This window comes from Oncorhynchus keta, chromosome 21, assembly GCF_023373465.1.
Source record: "Oncorhynchus keta strain PuntledgeMale-10-30-2019 chromosome 21, Oket_V2, whole genome shotgun sequence".
Lineage (NCBI taxonomy): Eukaryota > Metazoa > Chordata > Actinopteri > Salmoniformes > Salmonidae > Oncorhynchus > Oncorhynchus keta.
Window position 1 is genome coordinate 10089670 of NC_068441.1, and position 27840 is coordinate 10117509.

Consider the following 27840-nt stretch of genomic DNA (forward strand, 5'->3'; position numbering starts at 1 on the left):
TTCAGACCATTTTGAAACTATATTTTCAAAAATCTGATATAAGACTTGTAATACACTATAAATACACAAGTATGTGGACACCACTTCAAATTAGTGGATTCGGCTATTTCAGCCACACCCGTTGCTGACGAAGTATAAATCCGAGCACACAGCCATGCAATCTCCATAGACAAACATCGCCAGTAGAAAGGCTTTAATAGAAAGCTCAGTGACCTTCAACATGGCACCGTCATAGGATGCCACCACACAATCTCATAGAACTGGACCACCGAGTACTGAAGCATATAGCGAGTAAAAAATCATTTGTCTACCGAGTTCCAAACTGCCTCTGGAAGCAACGTCAGCACAAAAACTGTTCGTCGGGAGCTTCATGAAACGGGTTTCCATGACCAAGCAGCCACACACAAGCCTAAGATCACCATGCGCAATGCCAAGCTTTCCAATGATGGTCAGTCTGAGGGGAGGGAGCAGCAGTGAGGCTGCCTTTCACGCAACTCACCGTCCCTCCGCTCACTTTTGTTGTATTCGTTGAGTCTCTAGTCATGGTTTTAAAAGTGTTTAAATCTCCCAGTATCAACTTTGCTGTGCGTTTGAGGTTTCTTTTTAAAAGTCTGTGGCTCGAGGAAACTGTATAGACACGATCTGAGTTATCTGATTGGCCAGAGGTAGGCCTATAGGTGCGCTTGATTTGCTTTCTGGGCCTGCCGGGTAGGTGGAGTTCTACCTTCAGACACATTAAATTGTTCAAAATAGGAACACTTTGGCTTCACGGCGCTAATACTGCTGAATCAAGTGCACCTACTGCCAACAGCGTGAAAAAAATGTAAGAAAAAGGAACGCAAGGCTTTATCGTTTTTTGCAGAGATGTTTTACAGGTTTCTCCAGAGATGTTCGATCGGGTTCAAGTCCGGGCTCTGAATGGGCCACTCAAGGACATTGAGACTTGTCCTGAAGCCACTCCTGCGTTGTCTTGGCTGTGTGCTTAGAGTTGTTGACCTGATGGAAGGTGAACCTTCGCCCACAGTCTGAGGTCCTGAGCACTCTGGATCAGGTTTTTAATCAAGGATCTTTCTGTACTGTTCTCTGTTCATCTTTCCCTCAATCCTTACTAGTCTCCCAGTCCCTGCCGCTGAAATACATCCCCACAGCATGATGCTGCCACCATGCTTCACCATAGGGATGGTGCCAGGTTTCCTCCAGTTGTGATGCTTGGCATTCAGGCAAAAGAGTTCTTGGTTTCATCAGACCAGAGAATCTTGTTTCTCATGGTCTGAGAGTACTTTAGGTGCCTTTTGGCAAACTCCAAGCAGGCTGTCATGTGCTTTTTACTGAGGAGTGGCATCCGTCTGGCCACTCTACCATAAAGGCCTAATTAGTGGAGTGCTGCAGAGATGGTTGTCCTTCTGGTAGGTTCTCCCATTTCCACAGAAGAACTCTAGAGCTCAGTCAGAGTGACCATCGGTTTCTTGGTCACCTCCCTGACCAAAGCCCTTTTCCCCTGATTGCTCAGTTTGGCTGGGCGGTCAGCTCTAGGAAGTCTTTGTGGTTCCAAACTTCTTCCATTTAAAAACGATGGAGGACACTGTTCGTAGGGACCTTCAATGCTGTAGAAATGGGTTGGTACCCTTCCCCAGATCTGTGCCTCAATAAAAATCCTGTCTCGGAATTCCTTCGATCTCAAGGCTTTGTTTTTGCTCTGGCATACACTGTCAACTGTGGGACCTTATTATTACTTACATTGTCTTCAGAAAGTATTCATACCCCTTGACTTATTCCATTTTGTTTTGTTGCAGCCTGAATTCAAGATGTATTCAATTTATTATTTTTCTCACTCATCTACACACAATACCCCATAATGACAAAGTGAAAACATGTATTTCGAAAATGTTCCAAATTTCTTGAAAATGAAATAAATAAATATCTCATTACACAACATTTGAGGACCTAACAAAACAAAAACGGACAGCTTGAAACAGCTTGAACACCTTAATGACCCATGAACCATAAAATGCACTCAATAGACTTAAACAGAACTATTACAAACATGGGATAAGGCAGGCAGCTACTTGGCTGGCAAATAAGAAGGAAGGAAACAAAGAGAGACAGATTCAATTACATTGCCTAGTACTGTTGTAGTCTTGAGCTCTGATGATGTGAACTTGACGTTCAAGATTATTTACGAGAACCTACATGTCTGAAGGAGGTTTGTCAGAAGTGATGCAGGGGGTTCTGGATAGAGTAACATTAAAGTCCTTGAATAATGAGGACAGAGATAATCTGGAAGAGGTAATTACATCTGATGAAATTCGGGAGGCCCTTTTTAGCATTGTGTGGGGGGGGAGGCACCTGGGCTGGATGGATTTTCCATTGCATTTTACAAGGCTTTTCCTTCCCAAGTTAATTGAGCCACTCTGTAATATGTTCAGCCATGCTATAGTGACAAGCAAGCTACCAGACACTCTTGCTCTATCCCTCAATACTATATTGCCTAAGCTAAGGAAAGACCCCACCCAATGCAGCTCCTATAGGCCCATATCCCTACTTAATACAGACTATACAATTATTGCTAAACTCATAGCCCATAGACTCGACGGGGTGTTATCAGGCCTGGTTAATATAGATCAGACAGGCTTGGTTTTCCCCCGCTATTATCATTTTTGTATCAATACTAAGATAAGATTAAAGACTGGGCCCACACAGAAATAGCAACCCTGAAACTCTGACATGGCTTGTGAATCAAGAAAACCATCTATGGTTACACCCACACAACATTGGCAGAGGAATGGCGTCAGGCCGGAACAGTCAGACACACACACTGGTTTTGAAACCGTAAAGACACACACACACACACACACACACACACACACACACACACACACACACACACACACACACACACACACACACACACACACACACACACACACACACACACACACACACACACACACACACACACACACACACACACACAAACATTTATATTTGACATTTTAATCATTTAGCAGATTGCACATTCACTCAAATCTCTGAAACACACACCCACGCATGGGCAATACATTTTGTTAACCTACTCTCTGTTTAACATTCTGTGCATGAAGAAGATTTGCATTGTAGTTTTTGTGAGAACAGAAAGGAACAGAAATGCTATCAGAAACAGACACATGTCCCAAAGTCCCAAAGGCCATATCCACCACAAGCCAGACTGTCCGTGTTTATGTCATTGCAATCGCTCGGCTCCCTGTCTATGACCCGCAGTTTGTTAAAGGTCTCAATTAGTTGATTTTGTTTATTTTGTGTAGGCCTACTGTGGGAAGAATAAGCCTCCCTACTGGGCACAAACTGGTTGAATACAACATTGTTTCAACATAATTTGTCAACGTATTGTGACGTGGAAATCACATTGGATTTGCAAAAATGCATCCAAATCAAATCAAATCAAATCAAATTGTATTTGTCACATGCGTCGAATACAAAAGGTGTAGACTGTGAAATGCTCACTTACAAGCCCTTAACCAACGCAGTTTTAAGAAAAATAAGAGTTAAGAAAATATTTACTAAATAAACTACAGTAAAAATATATATATAAAATAAATAAACACATAAAAATAACAATAATGAGGCTATATACAAGGGGTACCGGTACTGTCAATGTGCAGGGGTATAGGTTAGTTGAGATAATTGAGGTAATATGTACATGTAGGTAGGGGTAAAGTGACTATGCATAAATATTAAACAGCGAGTGGCAGTAGCGTTTAAAAAAATGGGGGGTCAATGCAAATAACCCAGGTAGTCATTGATTAACTGTTCAGTAGTTTATGGCTTGAGGGTAGAAACTCCTAAGGAGACTTTTGGACCTAGACTTGTCATTTCGGTACCGCTTACCGTGCGGTAGCAGAGAGAACAGTCTATGACGAGGGTGACTGGAGTCTGACAATTTTCGGGGTCTTCCTCTGACACTGCCTGGTGTAGAGATCCTGTTGTTTTCAGGGTGACATTTCAACCACAGAATTATATCATCATGGTAACCAATTTTCAACATAGACAAACCTTATATAAAATATGTTGAATTTGTGCCTTTGAAACAACTTCAGATCTTCAACGTTATATCCACTATCAGAAAACAAAAACAGTAGGCTGGGCAGTATCTCCTACTGGAGTGTTGATCAATCTACATTAGCAATATCCATTTGGTCTCCCATTCAGTGTTTTAACCAAGCTCTGCTTAGCTTTGATACTTGTCACTGACTACTACCAATGTGCTATTGTGAGAATGATTGTTGAGAGATTTTGTAATATCTAAATAGATTCAGTGTTGCTATCAAAGTCATTCCAAAGGGAAGGTTAAACCAAACATATAAGTCACATACATGTATCTTCAACTATTTAGGCTTACAACTATTGTTTCAATTCAACCCAGGGTCCAGCTAAAAATAAACAACAAACATAGTCCAAGGGTTTCAAACTTTGTTTGATTTCAAATGTAAGTTAATTAATAATTAATATTTTGGATTCACATCTACATCTCAAAGAAAAATAGAAGTTAAAGTATAGGACTAAATCAACTAGTCCTATTCTTTAATTTAGATTTTTGGTTGAGATGGAGATATATCAATTATTAATTTGTAGACCAACTGGAATTTAAAAAAGACTAAGTCAGCGGCACAAACAATACTGTACATCTCCTTCAAATGTTGATATTTGGTTGTGTGGACAACACTTTGAAATACACTAACACTTTTGAAATACAGTAAATAGCTAATTAACCTTTTTACAACTAAAGAACAGGACTAATCCAGTGAATCAGATGAAACTATCCAAGGATTAGATAAACCTACTTTTTATTTGGTTTTTATTTGGTAGAAATTCCTTATTTACACAAGTTTTCAGACCCTACGAGACTCGAAATTAAGCTCAGGTGCATCCTGCCACTCAGTACAAGGCACATGACAGCCCGTTTGGAGTTTGCCAAAAGGCACCTAAAGGACTCTCACACCACGAGAAATTATATTCTCTGGTCTGATGAAACAATATTGAACTCTTTGGCCTGAATGCCAAGTGTCACATCTGGAGGAAACCTGGCACCATCCCTACGGTGAAGCATAGTGGTGGCAGAATCATACTGTAGGGATGATTTTCAGCAGCAGGGACTGGGAGACTAGTCAGGATCGAGGGAAAGATGATCGGAGCAAAGTACAGAGACATCCTTGATGAACACCTGCTCCAGAGCACTCAGGACCTCAGACTGGGGCGAAGGTTCACCTTCTAATAAGACAACAACCCTAAGCACACAGTCAAGACAATGCAGGAGTGGCTTGGGGACAAGTCTCTGAATGTCCTTGAGTGGCCCAGTCAGAGCCCAGACTTGAACATGATCAAACATCTCTGGAGAGACCTGAAAATAGCTGGGCAGCGATGCTCCCCATCCAACCTGGCAGAGCTTGAGAGGATCTGCAGAGAATATTTGGAGAATCTCCCCAAATACAGGTATGCAAAGCTTGTAGCATCATACCCAAGAAGACTCGAGGCTGTACTTATTATGGAGATACTAAATGCCTCCAAGCACTTCAGTACTGGTGTCCTGCCACCCATATTGCCTTCAGTTGCGATGCCCAGCAATAAATCCTAAAATCCAGCACAGAAAGACCACCCTTTGAATACGGTCTGCACAAAGAGAGTTTAACTCTGGGGGAGGGGCGGGGCTTCCCTTTCCATAACAATTTAGAAATCAGAGTGCTCATTTGTCTGAAAAAGTGTTTAAGCAGAGACATAGCAGAGTTGGAACAGGTACTAAAATGTTGCCAAAACAATTAACTGTCACGCCCTGACCTTAGAGATACTGTTATTGTCTCTATTTTGGTTCGGTCAGGGTGTGAGTTGGGTTGGGTATTCTATATTCTATTATTTGTATTGCTATGTTTTGGCCGGGTAGGGTTCTCAATCAGGGACAGCTGTCTATCGTTGTCTCTGATTGAGAACCATACTTAGGTAGCCTTTTTTCCCACCTGTCTTTGTGGGAAGTTGACTTTGTTAGTGGCACTATAGCCCTCTTAAGCTTCACGGTCCTTTTGGATTGTTTATTGTTTTGTTGGTGGCATTAGAAATAAAGTAATGTTTTTTTATTTATTTTTATTTTACCTTTATTTAACCAGGCAAGTCAGTTAAGAACAAATTCTTATTTTCAATGACGGCCTAGGAACAGTGGGTTAACTGTTCAGAGGCAGAACGACAGATTTGTACTGTACCTTGTCAGCTCGGGGGTTTGAACTTGCAGCCTTCAAGGTTACTAGTCCAACGCTCTAACCACTAGGCTACGCTGTACGCTCACCACGCTACGCTTGGGTCCACTTCTTCCTCCAGGAAGACGGCCGTGAAATTAACACACCCAATTAGTGAAATTGGTAGATCACACCACCAATCCAGTTCTTCCCCAGCCTTTTAAAGTGAAGGCACATCACATACTTTATAGGTGTTTTCCATTTCTGTGGGAATTTGCAATCCTAAATAAGTCAAAGCTGAAACCTCCGGGAAAAGATAGATCATGGAAAGCAAGTACAGTAGTGGTTAGATTGACTCACTCACGGCTCAGACTTTTAAGAATGAAGGGAACCTCTCAATGACTAAGGTACACTTGCCAGGAATACATCAAACTGTATTGACATAGGGACAATAGCAATTTATGAAAGTCCCACTCAGCCACTCAGTTTGGTAATGTAGGCATAGAAGAATATGAAGTGAAACCCATATGGTACTGAGTATAAATAACTAACTGACAACTCATGATGATTTTTGTCAGACGTCATTGACGTCTGGACTCCGGATACTGGTAGGGAAGGAAGAGAAAATGCATATTGGAAAACATAGTGGTGTAAGGGATTTTACACATTGTAGGCACTGAGTATTATTGTTGACAGACTAAGCTCTCACACGTCCAACTCCTGTATGATTTAAAATGGTCATGAGAAATACTTAAGGGGGAAGGATAATAGGTGGACCAAGTGGGACCAATATTTCTGCAATGACTAATACATTTTTATTATGCAGTGTAGTAACTCGAGTACAACCTGCAGTGCACGGAGACCGCAGTCCCTTCAGGACTATTACTCTTATCATGCCTTCAACTGTATCAAAGAGACTTAAGTCATGTTCCATGACACTCCAAATTAATTTGGTGGAGGTAAACACCATTAATACATGAGTCACACTGATCAAAGTGACACTACAGTAAGGTGTACCACAAAGGGTTTAAATGATCTTCAAAGCATCCGCTAAAACGTTTATATATTGTATCGATCTGCAAACGTTTACATCTCAAAGGCCTCCTTATTGAGCACTAAGCGAAAGCGGAGTGTGAGGTGGGTGAATGTGGGAAAGGGAAAGGGAGATACCTGAGAGAACAGCTCTCATAGGGTAACAGATACACTGGCACTCTCACAGATGCTGAACCTGAATCATTATCTCTTTAGAACCTGCCGTTTTCAAATGAACATGCTCTATGAACAAGATTTGAAGATACTGAGCCGTGAGTGTGTGTACGCATGTGTGTGTGCGTGCATTCGGGAGTGCATACATGCATGTGCGGGTGTGTTTGCGCTTAAATACATGGTGATAATATAGTAATGGAAATATCACAGGCCAGATGAGAAAATTGACTTAAGTGGTGTGATATCTAATTATATGTCAAAATGTAACTAATGCACCTTATCGTTAAGACATCCATACTAAGAAAACTTGATGGACAATATTAAAAGCGTTTCAACAGATACTTTTTGGTAAAACAATCTCAAAAAGGGGTATTTACTGTTTATTAAGTGATCTTAAAGTTATTTTTATTGGAAAATAACAGTTGCTTAAGTGGGGTCTTGAAACAGTCAGGGGATCACTTAAATTTATTCAGTTCATCTGGGAAGTGTTTTAGTGGCTTCAATGTTTTTTCATGTTTAATCCAGAGTACATTGACGAGTCTGTGTTCCAACTCCAGCAGGAAAAAAAATGGAAAGACAAGATTTTAATGGGTTAATGGGGCAAATGAAAATAAAGTAGATCACTCACACCAGGTCAGAGCTACAAAACTTGAAATCAAAGACAGAGTTTATTCGCTAGTTGAGAGACAGAGAGGACAGAAACTAAATTAGCATACCATAACCAAATGTACATTCATGCCTTTGGTTGTTGATGTTCATTGTCCACCTCAGCTGAAGGATCACTTCAGAACACTAGAGGCTCTCTAAGTTGCAGCATGTGTACAATACAGTTGCGTCTTCAGGATATTCCATCCACGGCTAGGAATAATTATATTTTCCTGTGTGAACAACAGCCTAGAGGGAATAAACCATGCAGCGTCAATTGTTGAGGTGTCTGACCCCGGTAAATTGTTGAGGTGTCTGACCCGGTTGAATCCTATTCAGAAAATCTAATTGATTGAAGAGTTTGTGACAGTGGTGTTTTTGACAGCAGGTTGTCCACACAAACGCTGGGCTTCTCTCATTTCCCTTCCAAGACCGACATGCACAGCATGAGGCCTCACTATAAGGGAGAGTGTATGTTTTGGACATTTCTGTTTTGAACATGGCAACCAACCTATTATACACAGTTATATCCTATAAAGAAATCACTAAATCTCAGGGATTTTATCCTCCATCGTCATCATGTGCATGGTAAAAGCAATGTCATGTGACATGTAGGCCCATGTCAGCTGTTTTGTCCATTACTCCACTAGCTTATGAGTGTTACAGTTTTCTTCTGGTGAAAGAGAGGAGGACCAAAATGCAGCGTGGTTATTCATAAACATCTTTAATGAAATATGAAAATACAAACAATTTATTTATTTATTATTATTATTTTATTTCACCTTTATTTAACCAGGTAGGCTAGTTGAGAACAAGTTCTCATTTGCAACTGCGACCTGGCCAAGATAAAGCATAGCAGTCTGAACAGACAACACAGAGTTACACATGGAGTAAACAATTAACAAGTCAATAACACAGTAGGAAAAAAAAGATAAAAAAAGAGAGTCTATATACATTGTGTGCAAAAGGCATGAGGAGGTAGGCGAATAATTACAATTTTGCAGATTAACACTGGAGTGATAAATGATCAGATGGTCATGTACAGGTAGAGATATTGGTGTGCAAAAGGGCAGAAAAGTAAATAAATATAAACAGTATGGGGAAGAGGTAGGTAAAATTGGGTGGGCTATTTACCGATAGACTATGTACAGCTGCAGCGATCGGTTAGCTGCTCAGATAGCAGATGTTTGAAGTTGGTGAAGGAGATAAAAGTCTCCAACTTCAGCGATTTCAGCAATTCGTTCCAGTCACAGGCAGCAGAGAACTGGAACAAAAGGCGGCCAAATGAGGTGTTGGCTTTAGGGATGATCAGTGAGATACACCTGCTGGAGCGCGTGCTACGGGTGGGTGTTGCCATCGTGACCAGTGAACTGAGATAAGGCGGAGCTTTCCCTAGCATGGACTTGTAGATGACCTGGAGCCAGTGGGTCTGGCGACGAATATGTAACTGTGGGAGTGGAGCCTAGGGGAGAGGTGCGTGTAGTAAGCACTAGATCTCCCGTGCTTACCCACAGCCCGGTTCAACCTGTGCCTGCACTCTGGAGGGTCCGGGCTCGAGTAGTTGTCCAGCCTGGGGAAGTGGTGCCAAGGTTGCGCACCAATAATATATAATAATAATAATAATATAATAAATAATATATGCCATTTAGCAGACGCTTTTATCCAAAGCGACTTACAGTCATGTGTGCATACATTCTAAATACGTATGGGTGGTCCCAATCGAACCCACTACCCTGGCGTTACAACCGCCATGCTCTACCAACTGAGCTACAGAAGGACCACGAGCACCAGAGCTCCAGTGCTCCCCACAGCCCGGTCTTTCAGGCTCCTCCTAACACCAACCTGAAACCCTCCCCAGCCTGGTGGTTCCTGTGGCAGCCCCACGCACCAGGCTGTCTCTCAGTCTCCTCCCTGCAGGTGCTCCCGCCTGTCCGGCGCCGCATACTTTTCCTATAAGGAGCGTCCCGCCTGTCCGGCGCCACTGCCGGAGCCTCCCGCAAATGTCCGGCGCCGCTTTTATTTGAGGGTATCCCATACCTGTCCTATTTAGAAATGAAAGCACGCTATGTATGTAGTCCCGCCTTTGTCCGGAGCTCCCGCCAATCCGGGAATGTAGCATTTTGGGGGGTGTGTCCCCGATTATTAATAGTTATGGTAGCATCCCATTCATGTCCGGCGATACATATTCATTTGATAAAAGTGAATCATAAATGACAAGATACATTATTCACCATTCAGTTCCTCCTGTGAAAAACATCATCCAAAAACACAACCAATACAAACCCGAAGGATCCAATCCGTTTGTAGCCACTGCCGGAGCATGATGCATTCCGAATGCGCCGCTGGGAACAAATGCCGAACTTTCCGGCGCTTTAATACACTATAAGTGAATTTGTCCAAATTACTCCAGTTGAGGTCGCCGTTTACATACACCATAGCCAAAAACATTTAAACTAAGTTTTCACAATTCCTGACATTTAATCCTAGTAAAAATTCCCTGTTTTAGGTCAGCATCACATTATTTTAAGAATGCCCCTCAGTAGAGAGAATGATTTATTTAATATTTTATTTCTTTCATCACATTCCCAGTGGGTTAGAGCCCCATACACCCAGATTTGGCGCATTGCCTTTAAAGCCCCTTGTGTCAAATGTTTCAGGTAGCCTGCCCCCTCTTCCCACAAGCTTTGGCCCATTCCTCTGTCCAGTTGGTGTCACTGAGTCAGGTTTGGGCCTGCCATGGTGAGAAACATTTTCTATAGGAGAGGTCGGACTTTATGATCCAATACCTTGACTTTGGTCCTTAGACAATGGTGAATGTGGGGTCATTGTCCATTTGGCCCATTTGCAACCAAGCTTTAACTTCAACTAATGTCTTGAGAGGTTGCTTCAATATATCCACATCATTTTCCTCTCTCATGATTCCATCCCCTATTTTGTGAAGGTTTCCTGCAGCAAATCACCCCCACCATGATGCTGCCACCCCCGTGGGGGTACTTCACGGTTGGGACCTTTATTTTCTGTGTTTTATTTATTTATTTTACCTTTATTTAACCAGGCAAGTCAGTTAAGAACACATTCTTATTTTCAATGACGGCCTGGGAACAGGGGCAGAACTACAGATTTGTACCTTGTCAGCTGGGGTTTGAACTCGCAACCTTCCGGTTACCAGTTCAACGCTTAACCACTAGGCTACGCTGCCGCCCCACTAGGCTACGCTGCCGCTTGCAAGCCTCCCCTTTGTCCAACAAACATAACGATGGTCATTATGGCCAAAAGTTTCATCAGACCAGAGGACATTTCTCCAAAAAGTATGATGCAGTTGCAAACCATAGTCTGGCTTTTTTTATGGGGGTTTTGAAGCAGTGGCTTCTTCCTTGAGGCTTTCAGGTTTCAATATAGGACTTGTTTTACTGTTGAAATAGATGCTTTTGTACCTGTTTCATACAGCATCTTCACGTGTTTGTTTTGTTCTGGGATTCATTTGTTTTCTGTCATCAAAGTGTGTTCATCTCAGATAGGACACGTTTTGAGTTTTGCGTGGTCCCATGGTTGTTTATACTTGTTCTATTGTTTGTACAGATTAATGTGGTACCTTCAGCCGTTTGAAAATTGCTCCAAGGATGAACCAGAGTTGTGTCTACATTTTTTTTTCTGAGGTCTTGGCTGATTTCTTTTGATTTTCCAATAATGTCAAGAAGAGTCACTGAGTTTGAAGGTAGGCTTTGGAATACATCCACAGGTACACCTCCAATTGACTCAAATGATGTCAATTAGCCTATCAGAAGCTTCTAAAGCAATGATATAATTTTCTGGAATTTTCCAAGCTGTTTAAAGGCACAGTTAACTTAGTGTATGTAAAACTTCTGACCCACAAGAATTGTGATACAGTGAATTATAAGTGAAATAATCTGTCTGTATACAATTGTTAGAAAGATTACTTGTGTCATGCACAAAGTAAACGTCCTAACCGACTTGCCAAAACTGTAGTTTGTTAACAAGAAATTTGTGGAGTGGTTGAAAAATGAGTTTAAATGACTACAACCGAGGTGTATGTAAACTTCAGACTTCAACTGTATAAAAAATAAAACTTCTTCAAATAGGAGGACTAGATACATATTGTAATATCATTTTTAAACGTTAAAAATAAATGTGTGAATATACCCTGAAATAAAGATGTCATGCTCTGACCTTAGTATTCTTTGTTTTCTTTATTATTTTGGTTAGGTCAGGGTGTGACAAGGGTGATATATGTGTTTTTGGCCTGTCTAGGGTTTTTGCATGTTTATGGGGTTGGTCTAGTCTAGGTGTTTATATGCCTATGGTTGCCTATATTGGTTGTCAATCATAGGCAGCTGTTTATCGTTGTCTCTGATTGGGGACCATATTTACGTAGCCATATTCCTTGGGTATTTTGTGGGTTATTGTCTATGTATAGTTGCATGTCAGCACTAGTTGTTTATAGCTTCATGTTCGTTTTATTGTTTTGTATAGTTTGTTTAGTGTTCTTCCTTTTATTAAAGAAGAATGTATTCACATCACGCTGCGCCTTGGTCTCCTCGTTACAACGAACGTGACAAAAGGTGACATTCTGTACTGTCACCTCACATGAAACATTTGGTAAAAATGTCTTTGGACAAATCACTCCCAAATAGAGACTGCACTTTAAATTAATTGTTCATCCATAATGACACACTTTAGTTATTCATAGTGTCAAAGTTAATAATAGTAGGCCTAATACACTTTCAAGCAAAGAAATTATCAACACAGCAATTATAAAACAGCTCTAAACATAAGTCTATCTTTATTGGCATATCATGAACTTCAACGTCAATATCATTTAATGGCTCCCAGTGCCATAGACTGGAAAGGAATAGTTCAGTGGTGCATAAGAAGAGTTTTCTCATTGGAACAACATTCCCCAAACACAACTGCTGCACTATATATACAGTACCAGTCAAAAGTTTGGACACACCTACTCATTCCATGGTTTTTCTTTATTTGGACTTTTTTCTATATTGTAGAATACTAGTGTAGACATCAAAAATATGAAACAACACACATGTAATCATGTAGTAACCAAAAAAGTGTTAAGCAAATGAAAATATATTTTATATTTCAGATTCTTGAAAGTAGCCACTCTTTGCCTTGAAGAAAGTTTTGCAAACTCTTGGCATTCTCTCAACCAGCTTCATGAGGTAGTCACCTGGAACGCATTTCACAGGTGTGCCTTGTTGAACGTTAATTTGTGGAATTTGTCTTCTTTCTTAATGCGAGCCAATCAGTTGTGTAGTGACAAGGTAGGGTTGGTATATAGAAGATAGCCCTATTTGGTAAAAGACCAAGTACATGTTATGGAACAGCTCAAATAAGCAAAGAGAAACAACAGTCCATCATTACTTTAAGACATGAAGGTCAGTCAATACAGAACATTTCAAGAACTTTGAAAGTTTCTTCAAGTGCGGTCGCAAAAACTATTAAGAGCTATGATGAAACTGGCTCTCATGAGGACTGCCACGGGAAAGGAAGACCCAGAGTTACCTCTGCTGCAGAGGATAAGTTCATTGGTGTTACCAGCCTCAGAAATTGCAGCCCAAATAAATGCTTCACAAAGTTCAAGTAACAGACACATCTCAACATCAACTTTTCAGAGGAGACTGCATGAATCAGGCCATCATGGTTGAATTGCTGCAAAGAAACCACTACTAAAGGACATCAATAAGAAAATGATACTTGCTTGGGCTAAGAAACACGAGCAATGGACATTAGACCGGTGGAAATCTGAATTTTAGATTTTTGTTTCCAACCACTGTGTCTTTATGGCACGCAGAGTAGGTGAACGGATGATCTCCGCATGTGTAGTTCCCACTGTGAAGCATGGAGGAGGAGGTGTGATGCTGCGGGGCTGCTTTGCTGGTGACACTGTCTGTGATTTATTTAGAATTCAAGGCACACTTAAAACCTCTCAGGGATTGGCGTCCCCCAGCGGGACAACTTCCGGTGAAAATGGAAGGCATTCAATAAATAATCATAAAAATTATGGATATTAAACATTTAGTTACATAGAAGAGTTTTATATTGGTTGAAAGCTTACATTCTTAATCTAACTGCACTGTCTGATTTACAGTAGCTATAACATAGAAAACATGCCATGCGATTGTCTGAGGACGGCGCCCCACATCAAAATATTTTTCCACCGGCACAGGTTTCATAAATTCACAAATAGCTATTAAATATTCACTTACTTAAAAAAAATCTTCCTCTGATTTGTCATTCAAAGGGTCCCAGCTAAAACATGTAGTGTTGTTTTGTTAGATCAAATCCTTCTTTATATCCCAAAAAGTCTGTTTATTTATTGCCATCGATTTGGTTAATCCTTTTTTTTTTAAATGCAGAGAAAATTCATCCGAAAATCTACCCCTAGACTTTGTTTCAACAAGTCAAAATATGTTTCTATTTACTCCTCAGATACCCTATAATGTAATCAAACTATAATATTTCTTATGGAAAGAAGTATGTTCAATAGGAAACCAATTTTAGCAGGTGCATCTTGTCTTCATGGCGCGCCCAAACACAAATTTCCAAGAATGTGTCCCTGTACTAAAACTAATATTTCTTATTTATTTCTTACAAGCCTGAAACTTTTAACATAGACTGCTGACTCCCTGTGGAAGCCATAGGAATTGCATCCCGAGAGCTACAATTAAGTATGCCCCTATACTTTCCAAAATTCTGGTTGGTTTTTCTTTGGATTTTCTCCTACCATATGTATTGTGTTATAGTCTCCTACATTATTTTAACATTTCTACAAACTTCAAAGTGTTTTCTTTCCAATTATATGCATATCCTGGCATCAGGGCCTGAGCAACAGTCAGTTTACTTTGGGCACATCAGTCAGGCGGAAATTGAAAAAAAAGGGGCCTAGTCCTAAGAGGTTTTAACCAGTATGGCTACCTAAGCATTCTGCCATCCCATCTGGTTTATGCTTAGTGGGAATATATATATATTTTTTAACAGGACAATGAACCAACACACCTACTGTACAGGCTGTGTAAGGGCTATTTGACCAAGAATGAGTGATGGAGTGCTGCATCAACCCAATTAAGATGGATTGGGATGAGTTGGACCGCAGAGTGAAGGAAAAGCAGCCAACAACTGCTCAGCATATGTGGGAACTCCTTCAAGACTGTTGGAAAAGCATTCCAGGTGAAGCTGGTTGAGAGAATGCCAACAGTGTGCAAAGCTGTCATAAAGGCAATGGGCGGCTACTTTGAAGAATCTAAAATCTAAAATATATTTTGATTTGTTTAACACTTTTTTGGTTACGACATGATTCCATATGTGTTGTTTTATAGTTTTGATGTTTTAAGTGTTAAAAAATAAAGAAAAATGAATGAGTAGGTGTGTCCAAATATATATACAGTAAGGGAAAGGGGCGTTTCTTCAAAGTGCATGTGGAGGAGGTAAGAAGGGGATTGCCGCTGAGGACAAATTCAGCTGTCAGAGACGTGGTGTTCTCACTGGAGTGTCAGCCGGCTATCATGGAATTAAACGAGGACAGCGCAGTAGAAATTCACGTTTGCTGATCCTTCCTGAATCTCTTCTATTTTCGTCGCATTCTTCCTTTTGTGAAGGTAAAATCCTATGCACATCCTCATCCTGTAGCTTAGTTTTGCGAGGAGCATCCTCATCAAACGTCAATTGTCAAGGAAGTACAGTATGGCTAACCCATAAGTTGTAGCTAGCCTACCTCGACATAACGTTAGTAGGCTACGGCTTCTACCGTTTTTATTGCATTGCATTTCAAGTTCACCAAAATGGGCCTGTATAGTAGAATTAAACCTGAAATTTAAGACGTCAAAATTTCAGAGTGTTTTAGACTCAAAGTGACATGGCAGCTGTGGGCAATACTGACACAATGTAACCAAGCGGTAAATGTGTGGTTTATGCGACTCCGTTGCATTTGACAGCTTCACTCAGGATGTAACCATGTATCCTAGCAAGCAGGCAAAGACTGGCAACGTAGCCCAACATTGTAATTACAATGTATCAATATAGACATTGTCAAACAAATCTAATGTTTGGGATTAGTGTTAAGAGTAAATGTAGGATTAGTCTAACTTTTTATCTGTATTGATTCATTTTGATTCATCCTGATGATTTAGAAGCCTATCTCAAGCAATTGTTGCCTACATCAATGACATATAATTGTCAGATGGTTGTCTCTGATGGAGTCAGATAGACCTATTGCCACATTGTAGATGGCTATAGTATTTGCGTCTGTTTGGATGAGGTTTAAATTGGGGATGTTGATGACGAGGTGCGCTGCCTGTTTACAAACAAGTGTTTTTCACTGGGGATTTGGACAGGAATTATTATACTAATGGATAGGTCAACAGACATTTCCATTTGGACACTTCTGGGAATTAGAGTTGTAGGTTTGTCAATGTGTTCCAAAAAGATGAGTGTGCTTGTGAATGTAGAGTTTTAAAATAGGCTTATATTTTCTTTGAGTTTTCGTTCATATAGCCTCTGTGGGCTATCACTCACTTCGCAGCTATCTGCATGAGCTGTGTTGGTTGTTGAACACTATCATTTGAAACAATTTATGATCAAGTCAAATTGACCTAAAATAAATGTGATGTACAAGAGGACCTCTGTCCTAAATTACTACTGTAATGGACTATCGTCCCATACAAAAGCCCAGGGATATGTAAATGTTAAACAGATAATGAAAGCAAAGACAATTTAGATTACACCAGCTCTAGTTCAGAGGTTATATGGTGTCTTGTAGTGCATAGTATAACAAATGTCACCTATTAATGCATTTAATCCAATATGTTTTTCTGTTCAGGTTTGTTAATTTGAATGTATCATCAAATTCTTAACTGTCAGTCAGAGGTTCTCAACAGAAGTGGTACAGTGTCACTGCAATCAGTATGCAGTGACTTTGGCCCTGTGCTCTGACCAGTTTTTACCCGGGCCGCATTCATTGGTACACACTGTTTCCATAATGATTTCAATCACTTTTTGACTGCACCTCTTTTGATTTGAATGAAACCTTACATACATGTTTGCCCATGGTAGAAGTGGTCTGAAAGTTACATTTTAGACCAGAATAACCAAACAATCAGGAGATAAAGGTACCTAAAGTTGACCCATTTTACATACCCTACCCCACAATGAGACATCCATGTCTTCATCACGTCAAATATTTAAAAAAAATTGTAAACTCAAATTCATCTAATTTTCACATGTTGTAGCTTAGACCCTATATTACATCATCTGAGGTGTTTGTGTTGTGCCAGCCATGCATGCTCTTGAATACAGGGTGCGTGTCATTTCAATCATAGAAACAGAATTCTGAGAATGGACCTATCCCTTCAGACCACTGCAATTTAGCTGGTACTCTATTTAAATTTAAATTGAATTGAAATTGCAACTTCCAATTACTACCAGAAAGATGGCTGACTTCCATAGGAATGTCTATTCTATTATCTATATTTCTATGATTTCAATAGGTTTCCTATGGAAGATTGACAGTTTAATTTAAAACAATAGATATTCCCACTCAAGTCAACATTCTATCATGTGTGGAGCTCCAACCAGCTTTGTGGTAGCACTTGAAAGTTTACATTTGAATTGTATTTGGATTTTCGTACAGTTATAAGCCACATGACATCCACCCTGTATTCAATAGTATACTGTGTCTCAACCGATGGTGTGCACATCACAAACACCTCAGACGATGTAAAATCGAGTCTGATCTACATACACTGAGCGTACAAAACATTAAAGACACCTGCTCTTTCCATGACATTGAGTGACCAGATTCATCCAGATGAAAGCTATGATCCCGTATTGATGTCATCTGTTAAATCCACTTCAATCCGTGTAGAAGGGGAGGATACAGGTTAAATAAGGATTTTTTAAGCTTTGAGACAATTGAGGCATGGATTGTGTATGTGTGCCATTCAGAGGGTGAATGGGAAAGACAATATTTAATTTGTTTTGAACGGGGTATGTTGGTAGGTGCCAGGCGCCCCAATTTGTGTGTGTCAAGAACTGCAACGCTGCTGGGATTTTCACACTCATCAGTTTCTCGTGTGTCAAGAATGGTCCACCATCCAAAGGACATCCAGCCAACTTGTTGGAAGCAAACTGTTGGAAGCATTGGAGTCAACATGGGCCAACATCCCTGTGGAATGCTTTCGACACCTTGTAGTGTCCATGCCCAACAAATTGAGACTGTTCAGTGGGAAAAAGGGGGTGAAACTCAATATTAGGAATATGTTCCTTTTTGTTTTGTCCACTCAGTGTATATGAACATGAACAATATCGTTATTCACGTGTTTTGAGTAATTGACGTAAAATATATATTTTTTAATATAGAAATTATGAAATTTACCAACCCTTTTTGTGAGCTTTCAAATAATATACATCTCAACCATTTATATTTTTCAGTGATGTAGACATTGATGTCTCATGTTAGGGTCAACTTTGAGCACCTCCATCTCCTGAATGCTTGGCATGCAATCAATTATGGAAGGTTTTGCTGGAATCAAATGGGGTGCAGTCAGAAAGTGATTGAATTCAAATGGAACGACCCTTATTCAATTCTTGCTTTGTACTATATTGTGTGAGAGATTTGTCTGTGTTGACACTAGAGGTCGACCGATTATGATTTTTGAACGCCTATACCGATTATTGGAGGACCAAAAAAGCTGATACCGATTAATCGGACGATTTTTATTTATTTATTTGTAATAATGACAATTACAACAATACTGAATTAACACTTATTTTAACTTAATATAATAGATCAATAAAATAAATTTAGCCTCAAGTAAATAATGAAACATGTTCAATTTGGTTTAAATAATGCAAAAACAAAGTGTTGGAGAAGAAAGTAAAAGTGCAATATGTGCTATGTAAGAAAGCTAACGTTTCAGTTCCTTGCTCAGAACATGAGAACATATGAAAGCCTGTGGTTCCTTTTAACATGAGTCTTCAATATTCCCAGGTAAGAAGTTTTAGGTTGTAGTTATTATAGGAATTATAGGACTATTCCCCTCTATACCATTTGTATTTCATTAACCTTTGACTATTGGATGTTCTTAGAGGCACTTTAGTATTGCCGGTGTAACAGTATACAGTATCTTCCGTCCCTCTCCTCGCTCCTCCCTGGGCTCGAACCAGCAACACAATGACAACAGCCACCATCGAAGCAACGTTACCCATGCAGAGCAAGGGGAACAACTACTAGAAGGCTCAGAGCGAGTGATGTTTGAAACGCTATTAGCGCGCGCTAACTAGCTAGCCATTTCACTTCGGTTAGACCAGCCTCATCTCGGGAGTTGATAGGCTTGAAGTCATAAACAGCGCAATGCTTGACGCACAACGAAGAGCTGCTGGGAAAATGCACGAAAGTGCTGTTTGAATGAATGTTTATGCGCCTGCTTCTGCCTACCACCGCTCAGTCAGATACTTAGATACTTGTATGCTCTGTCAGATTATATGTAACGCAGGACACACTAGATAATATCCAGTAATATCATCAACCATGTGTAGTTAACTAGTGATTATGATTGATTGGTTTTATAAGATAAGTTTAATGCTAGCTAGCAACTTACCTTGGCTTACTGCATTCGCGTAACAGGCAGTCTCCTTGTGGAGTGCAATGAGAGAGAGGCAGGCCATTATTGCGTTGGACAAATTAACTGTAAGGTTGCAAGAGTGGATCGCCCGAGCTGACAAGGTGAAAATCTGTCGTTCTGCCCCTGAACAAGGCAGTTAAACCCACCGTTCCTAGGCCGTCATTGAAAATAAGAATGTGCTCTTAACCGACTTGCCTAGTTAAATAAAAGTATGTAAAAAATTGGCAAATCGTCAAATCGGCACTCCAAAATACTGATTTCCGATCATTATGAAAACTTGAAATCGGCCCTAATTAATCAGCCATACCTATTACTCTGTCGACCTCTAGTTGACACCCTTCGTTCGCCTATGTCGACACACAAATACACAGAGCATGCACCAAACTGTTTGTTTGATTGTTTAATATGTAAACATGGGCCATATCTTGGCATACAATAGCAATGCTTACTTCCCATTCTCCACACTGTACAAATCCAATACATATCCATTCGCACACATGTTTGGCAACACTTTACCTTATGTTGCCATTATACCTATGTAACTACACAGTAGTTACTATAGTAGCAATGTTGTAATTACACGGTAATAGCGGTATAGGTTATTTAATACATCATATACAATTAAAAATGCAGTATTTATCAGTGTAAATGACTGTACATCTGTGTGGTTTATTTGTCATGCTAACTCTTGTCTGTTCCATCTTTTCCAGGCACGGTCCTGGGTGAGGCAACATGTCGGACAAGATGTCCAGTTTCCTCCACATAGGCGACATCTGCTCCCTCTATGCGGAGGGCTCCACCAGTGGATTTATCAGCACTTTAGGGTATGTCTGTCTGCCTACTGTTTTACAGCTGCATATGAATCCCATCCCTCTCAACTTGAATTCTCATTGAAACCCCACTGATATTCATGAAAAACATGATCTTTAATTGAATAGATGCATGCCCATAGACTCATGTCTGTCACAGTACAGTACAGTACAGTACACAGCCAAGATCAGACACCACTCTGTGCACATGTACGCATGCAAATACACAGACAGATCCAGGTACCAGTGGAAATATGAACCTTATTGGTGTTTGAAGCCAGGGAGACAGCTGGATCTGCAGCCAAGGCGATAACGTAGAATAATGGAGGGATTTAGTTAATTGCTTAGTCTGAGTCATGGCTTTTACTTCACAAGTTTAATCATGTTTGCTCCCCCAATGTTATTAGCAGAATAAATCCGTGCTAATTCCATTCTTATGGAAGAAACATTGTGGTGGTGAAGTGTATAATAAGAACAGCAAGATTGCAGAATTCTTGTCATTGAGGTGATACTGTTCTATGCCCTTAGAACACACTTTGATAAATGGCAAGGCAGAGAGTGTTTGGAACTGGAGTGTGAGAGGCAGAGAGTGGTCACATACTTTTGGAGTCCAGCTGATGCAGGATAGCAGTGGACATGGGGGAAAAGAGAAGTGAGGGTGTTATTAGCAAATAAGAGAGTGAGATGAAGGAAAAAGGGAAAACCATAGGAAAGATGAGTGTCAGGGAAGAGAGGGATGGGGTTGAACGAGAAACATGTTATACTGAATGGCATAGTGTCAATGGGACACGATGCAGGTGATGTCATATTGTGGGAGGTTTATGGGATGTGTTGGCTCTCCTCTTTCTCCCAAGTTGTACCATTAGTAAACCCTGAAATGATGGACCTAAGTGGCTTCAATTATTTTGCTTCCTGTGTTTGAATTTAAATATTGAGAGCTTATGCAATGAACTGTAAAATTGATCAAATGTAAACTTCAGTTCTTCCTCTAAGTGCTGATACCCATTTATCAAAGAGAATCAGAGAGCATTTCTGCACCTCAATTTTCATCACGGCCAAAGTGAGGGTTGAGGGAGATCATTGACTGAACCGTGACTGGATTCACAAAAGGCTGATGGACTTAACAACACTTCTGGAAGGTTATAAATTATTTCAGCCTCTAGTTCTCTGGCGTCAGAGCAGCTTGACTGCCTCTTGTTCCTCCTCCATTTTCTGCTCCTGCCATTTTGTTGTTCTTTTCCTTCAGTGAAAATGAACACGGCATCTGTATTGCCCTTTCTACTCTTAGCCTCCTCGTTTAGCAGTCTTAATCATACCTCATCACTATCTGGCCCTTGAGTCCGTTTCTGCCGTAACATTGACTCTTAACAGCATAATGAAGCCTTCTTGCTCCTTGCTCAAACCATCAAGGTGTTGTAGCAAACACGTCTTAGTTGCCTAGACACTAGTGGTGGGGAGTTGAAACCAAAAGGATAGATTCCTCGATTCCTTGCCCGTCGACTCCCATTTCTGGGTGTCAAGCTAGGAATTGACTCCTAAGATTCAGTAGTTTTGCAATGGAGGAGACGAGTTGTTGCCATAGGCTACTTCCGAGAACACAAACTTGCATCTTTCACAGCACCTTTTAGCCATGGGTACACTCGCAATGGCTGCATGGTATTGTGATGCAATAATTTCCATGATAATGTAGAATATACATTTAAATGATGTTAACTGATGTGGCTCATGCAATGGAATATCATTTTTGCAATGTCAGTTAAGTTGAATCAACAAATCACAGCACGTATTTTACTTCCTGCTTTGCGACACGCAGTTGCCAGAAGCCATTTTTCTAACCAAACGTGGAACTCATGTCTAAAAATCACGATTTTGCTCATCTGCCATTTTTTTTTGTTAATATGTTTTTAATTCTGAAAATTATAGTAATTTATTAAACTTTTATAGCGCTTTTCATTAGACAGAATCTCAAAGCACTTGTCAAGCAAAATAAACAAGTTGTTCAAAAATAAGTATAGGCTACAACAGTAGCTAGATCAAGTCTGTTTTGAAGGCTTCTTGAAGAATCCTGCAGATGGACAGCCGTGGTCATGAGAGGATCGGGAAGCGCATAGCTAGATGGTCACTCCATCAAAAAAATCACTCTGCTATCCGTAGCTATGATGCACTGGCTACAATGGCAAACCATGTGCGATCAGCTGATCAAACTTGCCCCAGCTAGCAGCCTAGTGCTAGCTTGTTTGAATAGCCATTATGGTAGCTAGTTTGCAGTTTGGGTGTCAGTGAAACTTTGTAGTGGAGTAAAAGGTGTCAAAAAAAATATAAAAAGTAAAGTACAGATACCCCAAAAAACTACTTAAGTATTTTTACTTAAGTACTTTACACCCGTTACATTTTGAATGCTTAGCAGGAAAGGAAAATTGTCTAATTCACACACTTATCAAGAGAAAATCCCTGGTCATCCCTACAGCCTCTGATCTGGCAGACTCACTAAACACATGCTTTGTTTGTAAAATATGTTGGAGCGTGCCCCTGACTATGTTGGAGCGTGCCCCTGACTATGTTGGAGCGTGCCCCTGACTATGTTGGAGCGTGCCCCTGACTATGTTGGAGCATGCCCCTGACTATGTTGGAGCGTGCCCCTGACTATGTTGGAGCGTGCCCCTGACTATGTTGGAGCGTGCCCCTGGCTATGTTGGAGCGTGCCCCTGACTATGTTGGAGCGTGCCCCTGGCTATGTTGGAGCGTGCCCCTGGCTATGTTGGAGCGTGCCCCTGACTATGTTGGAGCGTGCCCCTGGCTATGTTGGAGCGTGCCCCTGGCTATGTTGGAGCGTGCCCCTGGCTATGTTGGAGCGTGCCCCTGACTATGTTGGAGCGTGCCCCTGGCTATGTTGGAGCGTGCCCCTGACTATGTTGGAGCGTGCCCCTGGCTATGTTGGAGCGTGCCCCTGGCTATGTTGGAGCGTGCCCCTGACTATGTTGGAGCGTGCCCCTGGCTATGTTGGAGCGTGCCCCTGGCTATGTTGGAGCGTGCCCCTGGCTATGTTGCATGCCCTGACTATGTTGGAGCGTGCCCCTGACTATGTTGGAGCGTGCCCCTGGCTATGTTGGAGCGTGCCCCTGGCTATGTTGGAGCGTGCCCCTGGCTATGTTGGAGCATGCCCCTGACTATGTTGGAGCGTGCCCCTGGCTATGTTGGAGCGTGCCCCTGGCTATGTTGGAGCGTGCCCCTGACTATGTTGGAGCGTGCCCCTGGCTATGTTGGAGCGTGCCCCTGACTATGTTGGAGCATGCCCCTGACTATGTTGGAGCGTGCCCCTGACTATGTTGGAGCATGCCCCTGACTATGTTGGAGCGTGCCCCTGGCTATGTTGGAGCATGCCCCTGACTATGTTGGAGCGTGCCCCTGACTATGTTGGAGCGTGCCCCTGACTATGTTGGAGCGTGCCCCTGGCTATGTTGGAGCGTGCCCCTGGCTATGTTGGAGCGTGCCCCTGGCTATGTTGGAGCGTGCCCCTGACTATGTTGGAGCGTGCCCCTGACTATGTTGGAGCGTGCCCCTGACTATGTTGGAGCATGCCCCTGGCTATGTTGGAGCGTGCCCCTGACTATGTTGGAGCATGCCCCTGGCTATGTTGGAGCGTGCCCTGACTATGTTGGAGCGTGCCCCTGACTATGTTGGAGCATGCCCCTATGTTGGAGCGTGCCCCTGACTATGTTGGAGCATGCCCCTGACTATGTTGGAGCGTGCCCCTGACTATGTTGGAGCGTGCCCCTGACTATGTTGGAGCGTGCCCCTGACTATGTTGGAGCGTGCCCCTGACTATGTTGGAGCGTGCCCCTGACTATGTTGGAGCGTGCCCCTGACTATGTTGGAGCGTGCCCCTGACTATGTTGGAGCGTGCCCCTGGCTATGTTGGAGCGTGCCCCTGACTATGTTGGAGCGTGCCCCTGACTATGTTGGAGCGTGCCCCTGACTATGTTGGAGCGTGCCCCTGACTATGTTGGAGCGTGCCCCTGGCTATGTTGGAGTGTGCCCCTGACTATGTTGGAGCATGCCCCTGGCTATGTTGGAGCGTGCCCCTGGCTATGTTGGAGCGTGCCCCTGGCTATGTTGGAGCGTGCCCCTGACTATGTTGGAGCGTGCCCCTGACTATGTTGGAGCGTGCCCCTGACTATGTTGGAGCGTGCCCCTGGCTATGTTGGAGCGTGCCCCTGACTATGTTGGAGCGTGCCCCTGGCTATGTTGGAGCGTGCCCCTGACTATGTTGGAGCGTGCCCCTGGCTATGTTGGAGCGTGCCCCTGGCTATGTTGGAGCGTGCCCCTGGCTATGTTGGAGCGTGCCCCTGACTATGTTGGAGCGTGCCCCTGGCTATGTTGGAGCGTGCCCCTGGCTATGTTGGAGCGTGCCCCTGACTATGTTGGAGCGTGCCCCTGACTATGTTGGAGCGTGCCCCTGACTATGTTGGAGCGTGCCCCTGGCTATGTTGGAGCGTGCCCCTGACTATGTTGGAGCGTGCCCCTGACTATGTTGGAGCGTGCCCTGGCTATGTTGGAGCGTGCCCCTGGCTATGTTGGAGCGTGCCCCTGACTATGTTGGAGCGTGCCCCTGGCTATGTTGGAGCGTGCCCCTGACTATGTTGGAGCGTGTCCCTGGCTATGTTGGAGCATGCCCCTGACTATGTTGGAGCGTGCCCCTGACTATGTTGGAGCGTGCCCCTGACTATGTTGGAGCGTGCCCCTGACTATGTTGGAGCGTGCCCCTGACTATGTTGGAGCATGCCCCTGACTATGTTGGAGCGTGCCCCTGACTATGTTGGAGCGTGCCCCTGACTATGTTGGAGCGTGCCCCTGACTATGTTGGAGCGTGCCCCTGACTATGTTGGAGCGTGCCCCTGACTATGTTGGAGCGTGCCCCTGACTATGTTGGAGCGTGCCCCTGGCTATGTTGGAGCGTGCCCCTGGCTATGTTGGAGCGTGCCCCTGGCTATGTTGGAGCGTGCCCCTGACTATGTTGGAGCGTGCCCCTGGCTATGTTGGAGCGTGCCCCTGACTATGTTGGAGCGTGCCCCTGGCTATGTTGGAGCGTGCCCCTGACTATGTTGGAGCGTGCCCCTGACTATGTTGGAGCGTGCCCCTGACTATGTTGGAGCGTGCCCCTGGCTATGTTGGAGCGTGCCCCTGACTATGTTGGAGCGTGCCCCTGGCTATGTTGGAGCGTGCCCCTGGCTATGTTGGAGCATGCCCCTGACTATGTTGGAGCGTGCCCCTGGCTATGTTGGAGCGTGCCCTGGCTATGTTGGAGCGTGCCCCTGGCTATGTTGGAGCGTGCCCCTGACTATGTTGGAGCGTGCCCCTGACTATGTTGGAGCGTGCCCCTGGCTATGTTGGAGCGTGCCCCTGACTATGTTGGAGCGTGCCTCTGGCTATGTTGGAGCGTGCCCCTGACTATGTTGGAGCGTGCCCCTGACTATGTTGGAGCGTGCCCCTGGCAATGTTGGAGCGTGCCCCTGGCTATGTTGGAGCGTGCCCCTGGCTATGTTGGAGCGTGCCCCTGGCTATGTTGGAGCGTGCCCCTGGCTATGTTGGAGCGTGCCCCTGGCTATCCGTAGATTTTAAAAACAAAAAAATGGTGCCTAATATAAGGAATTTGAAATGATTTACACTTTTACTTTTGATTCTTAAGTATATTTAAAACCAAATACTTTAAAACTTTTACTCAAGTAGTATTGTACTGGGCAACTTTCACTTTTACTTGAGTTATTTTCTAATAAGGTATCTTTACTTTTACTCTGGGTACTTTTTCCACCTCTGCTAGTTTGCAAGCTTGTTGATGAACTTGTATGATGACACCGAAGTTTTGTAATTATTCTTAGAAATCAGCATATATCTTACTTGCTACTTTGTAACATTTGGCCAACACGATAATGTATCAGCTAGAGCGGTCAGCTGTGCTGCAGAACTCTGCACATTAATCATGGCAAAACAAACTGCCTTATCAGGAAAGCTAATTTGTGCTATTAGATAGAATTTCACTACGCTAGCTAGCTAGAGGGTGCATTAAGCATTGAATGTGTGAACTGACGTTTTCATATGGATTGATTTGAGACTGGTTCAGCCAGCATGCAGACACTAGCTAGCACATTTCCATGCACATTTAGAGTTGAATAAATAACTTATTTTTAGTGATCCTGTCTGACGTGAGACAATTCCTGGTACTCTCGCAATGTCCACCCATTATGCCACCATTGACTTGAATGGGGACGCCGTTCTATTCATTCTATTTCTATGGCAGCACACATGGTCAGGAGCGGAGGAGAGGAGAACATCTGGGTCTGAAAATGGTTCTTACGTTGACCGCGGTCATTTGGCTGGTCAATTACTGTCTTCCAAAATCCCATGACATTCAATGCCCTACTTGACAGTGCTCGTTTGTCAAGTTGCCAACGTTGCACTGATAATCACTTTTTTTTAATATAGCAACAGCAGGCAGTGTACAGGAGGCTGTGATGCTGTTGGTTGTCTCTGTGTATCATACTGACCACTGAGAGACAGCTGTATAATGAGCCACCTGGTCTGCAGCTGATTTAGAGAGGACTGTTCTGTTTGCTACTGTACCAGGGGCCTATAATCTTTCCTTGGCTGGCTGCATCCTGGAACACAAAGCAAGACTGAAGCCCTCTGGTGATTTTACATATCCGCCATTACACCTCTTTACAGTCTCAAATCAAAGTGCCCCTGACTATGTTGGAGCGTGCCCCTGGCTATGTTGGAGCGTGCCCCTGACTATGTTGGAGCGTGCCCTGGCTATGTTGGAGCGTGCCCTGGCTATGTTGGAGCATGCCCCTGACTATGTTGGAGCGTGCCCCTGGCTATGTTGGAGCGTGCCCCTGGCTATGTTGGAGCGTGCCCCTGGCTATGTTGGAGCGTGCCCCTGACTATGTTGGAGCGTGCCCCTGACTATGTTGGAGCGTGCCCCTGGCTATGTTGGAGCGTGCCCCTGACTATGTTGGAGCGTGCCCCTGGCTATGTTGGAGCGTGCCCCTGACTATGTTGGAGCGTGCCCCTGACTATGTTGGAGCGTGCCCCTGGCTATGTTGGAGCGTGCCCCTGGCTATGTTGGAGCGTGCCCCTGGCTATGTTGGAGCGTGCCCCTGGCTATGTTGGAGCGTGCCCCTGGCTATGTTGGAGCGTGCCCCTGGCTATCCGTAGATTTTAAAAACAAAAAAATGGTGCCTAATATAAGGAATTTGAAATGATTTACACTTTTACTTTTGATTCTTAAGTATATTTAAAACCAAATACTTT

The 27840-nt window shown here is 42.8% G+C and overlaps 1 protein-coding gene across 14 annotated transcripts in view; it reads left to right on the forward strand.

Annotated features, from left to right (window-relative positions):
* The first annotated feature begins 15542 nt into the window (after positions 1 to 15542).
* The window catches only part of LOC118400084 (inositol 1,4,5-trisphosphate receptor type 1-like), a 144888-nt gene continuing 132590 nt past the window's right edge, over positions 15543 to 27840 (forward strand). For all 14 annotated transcript variants that reach the window (XM_035796515.2, XM_035796522.2, XM_035796523.2 and 11 more), the window contains exons 1-2: positions 15543 to 15700; positions 20434 to 20547. In XM_035796515.2, the coding sequence (XP_035652408.1) occupies positions 20456 to 20547 (92 nt within the window). In that variant the 5' untranslated portion in view covers positions 15543 to 15700; positions 20434 to 20455. The remainder of the gene's footprint in view (positions 15701 to 20433; positions 20548 to 27840) is intronic.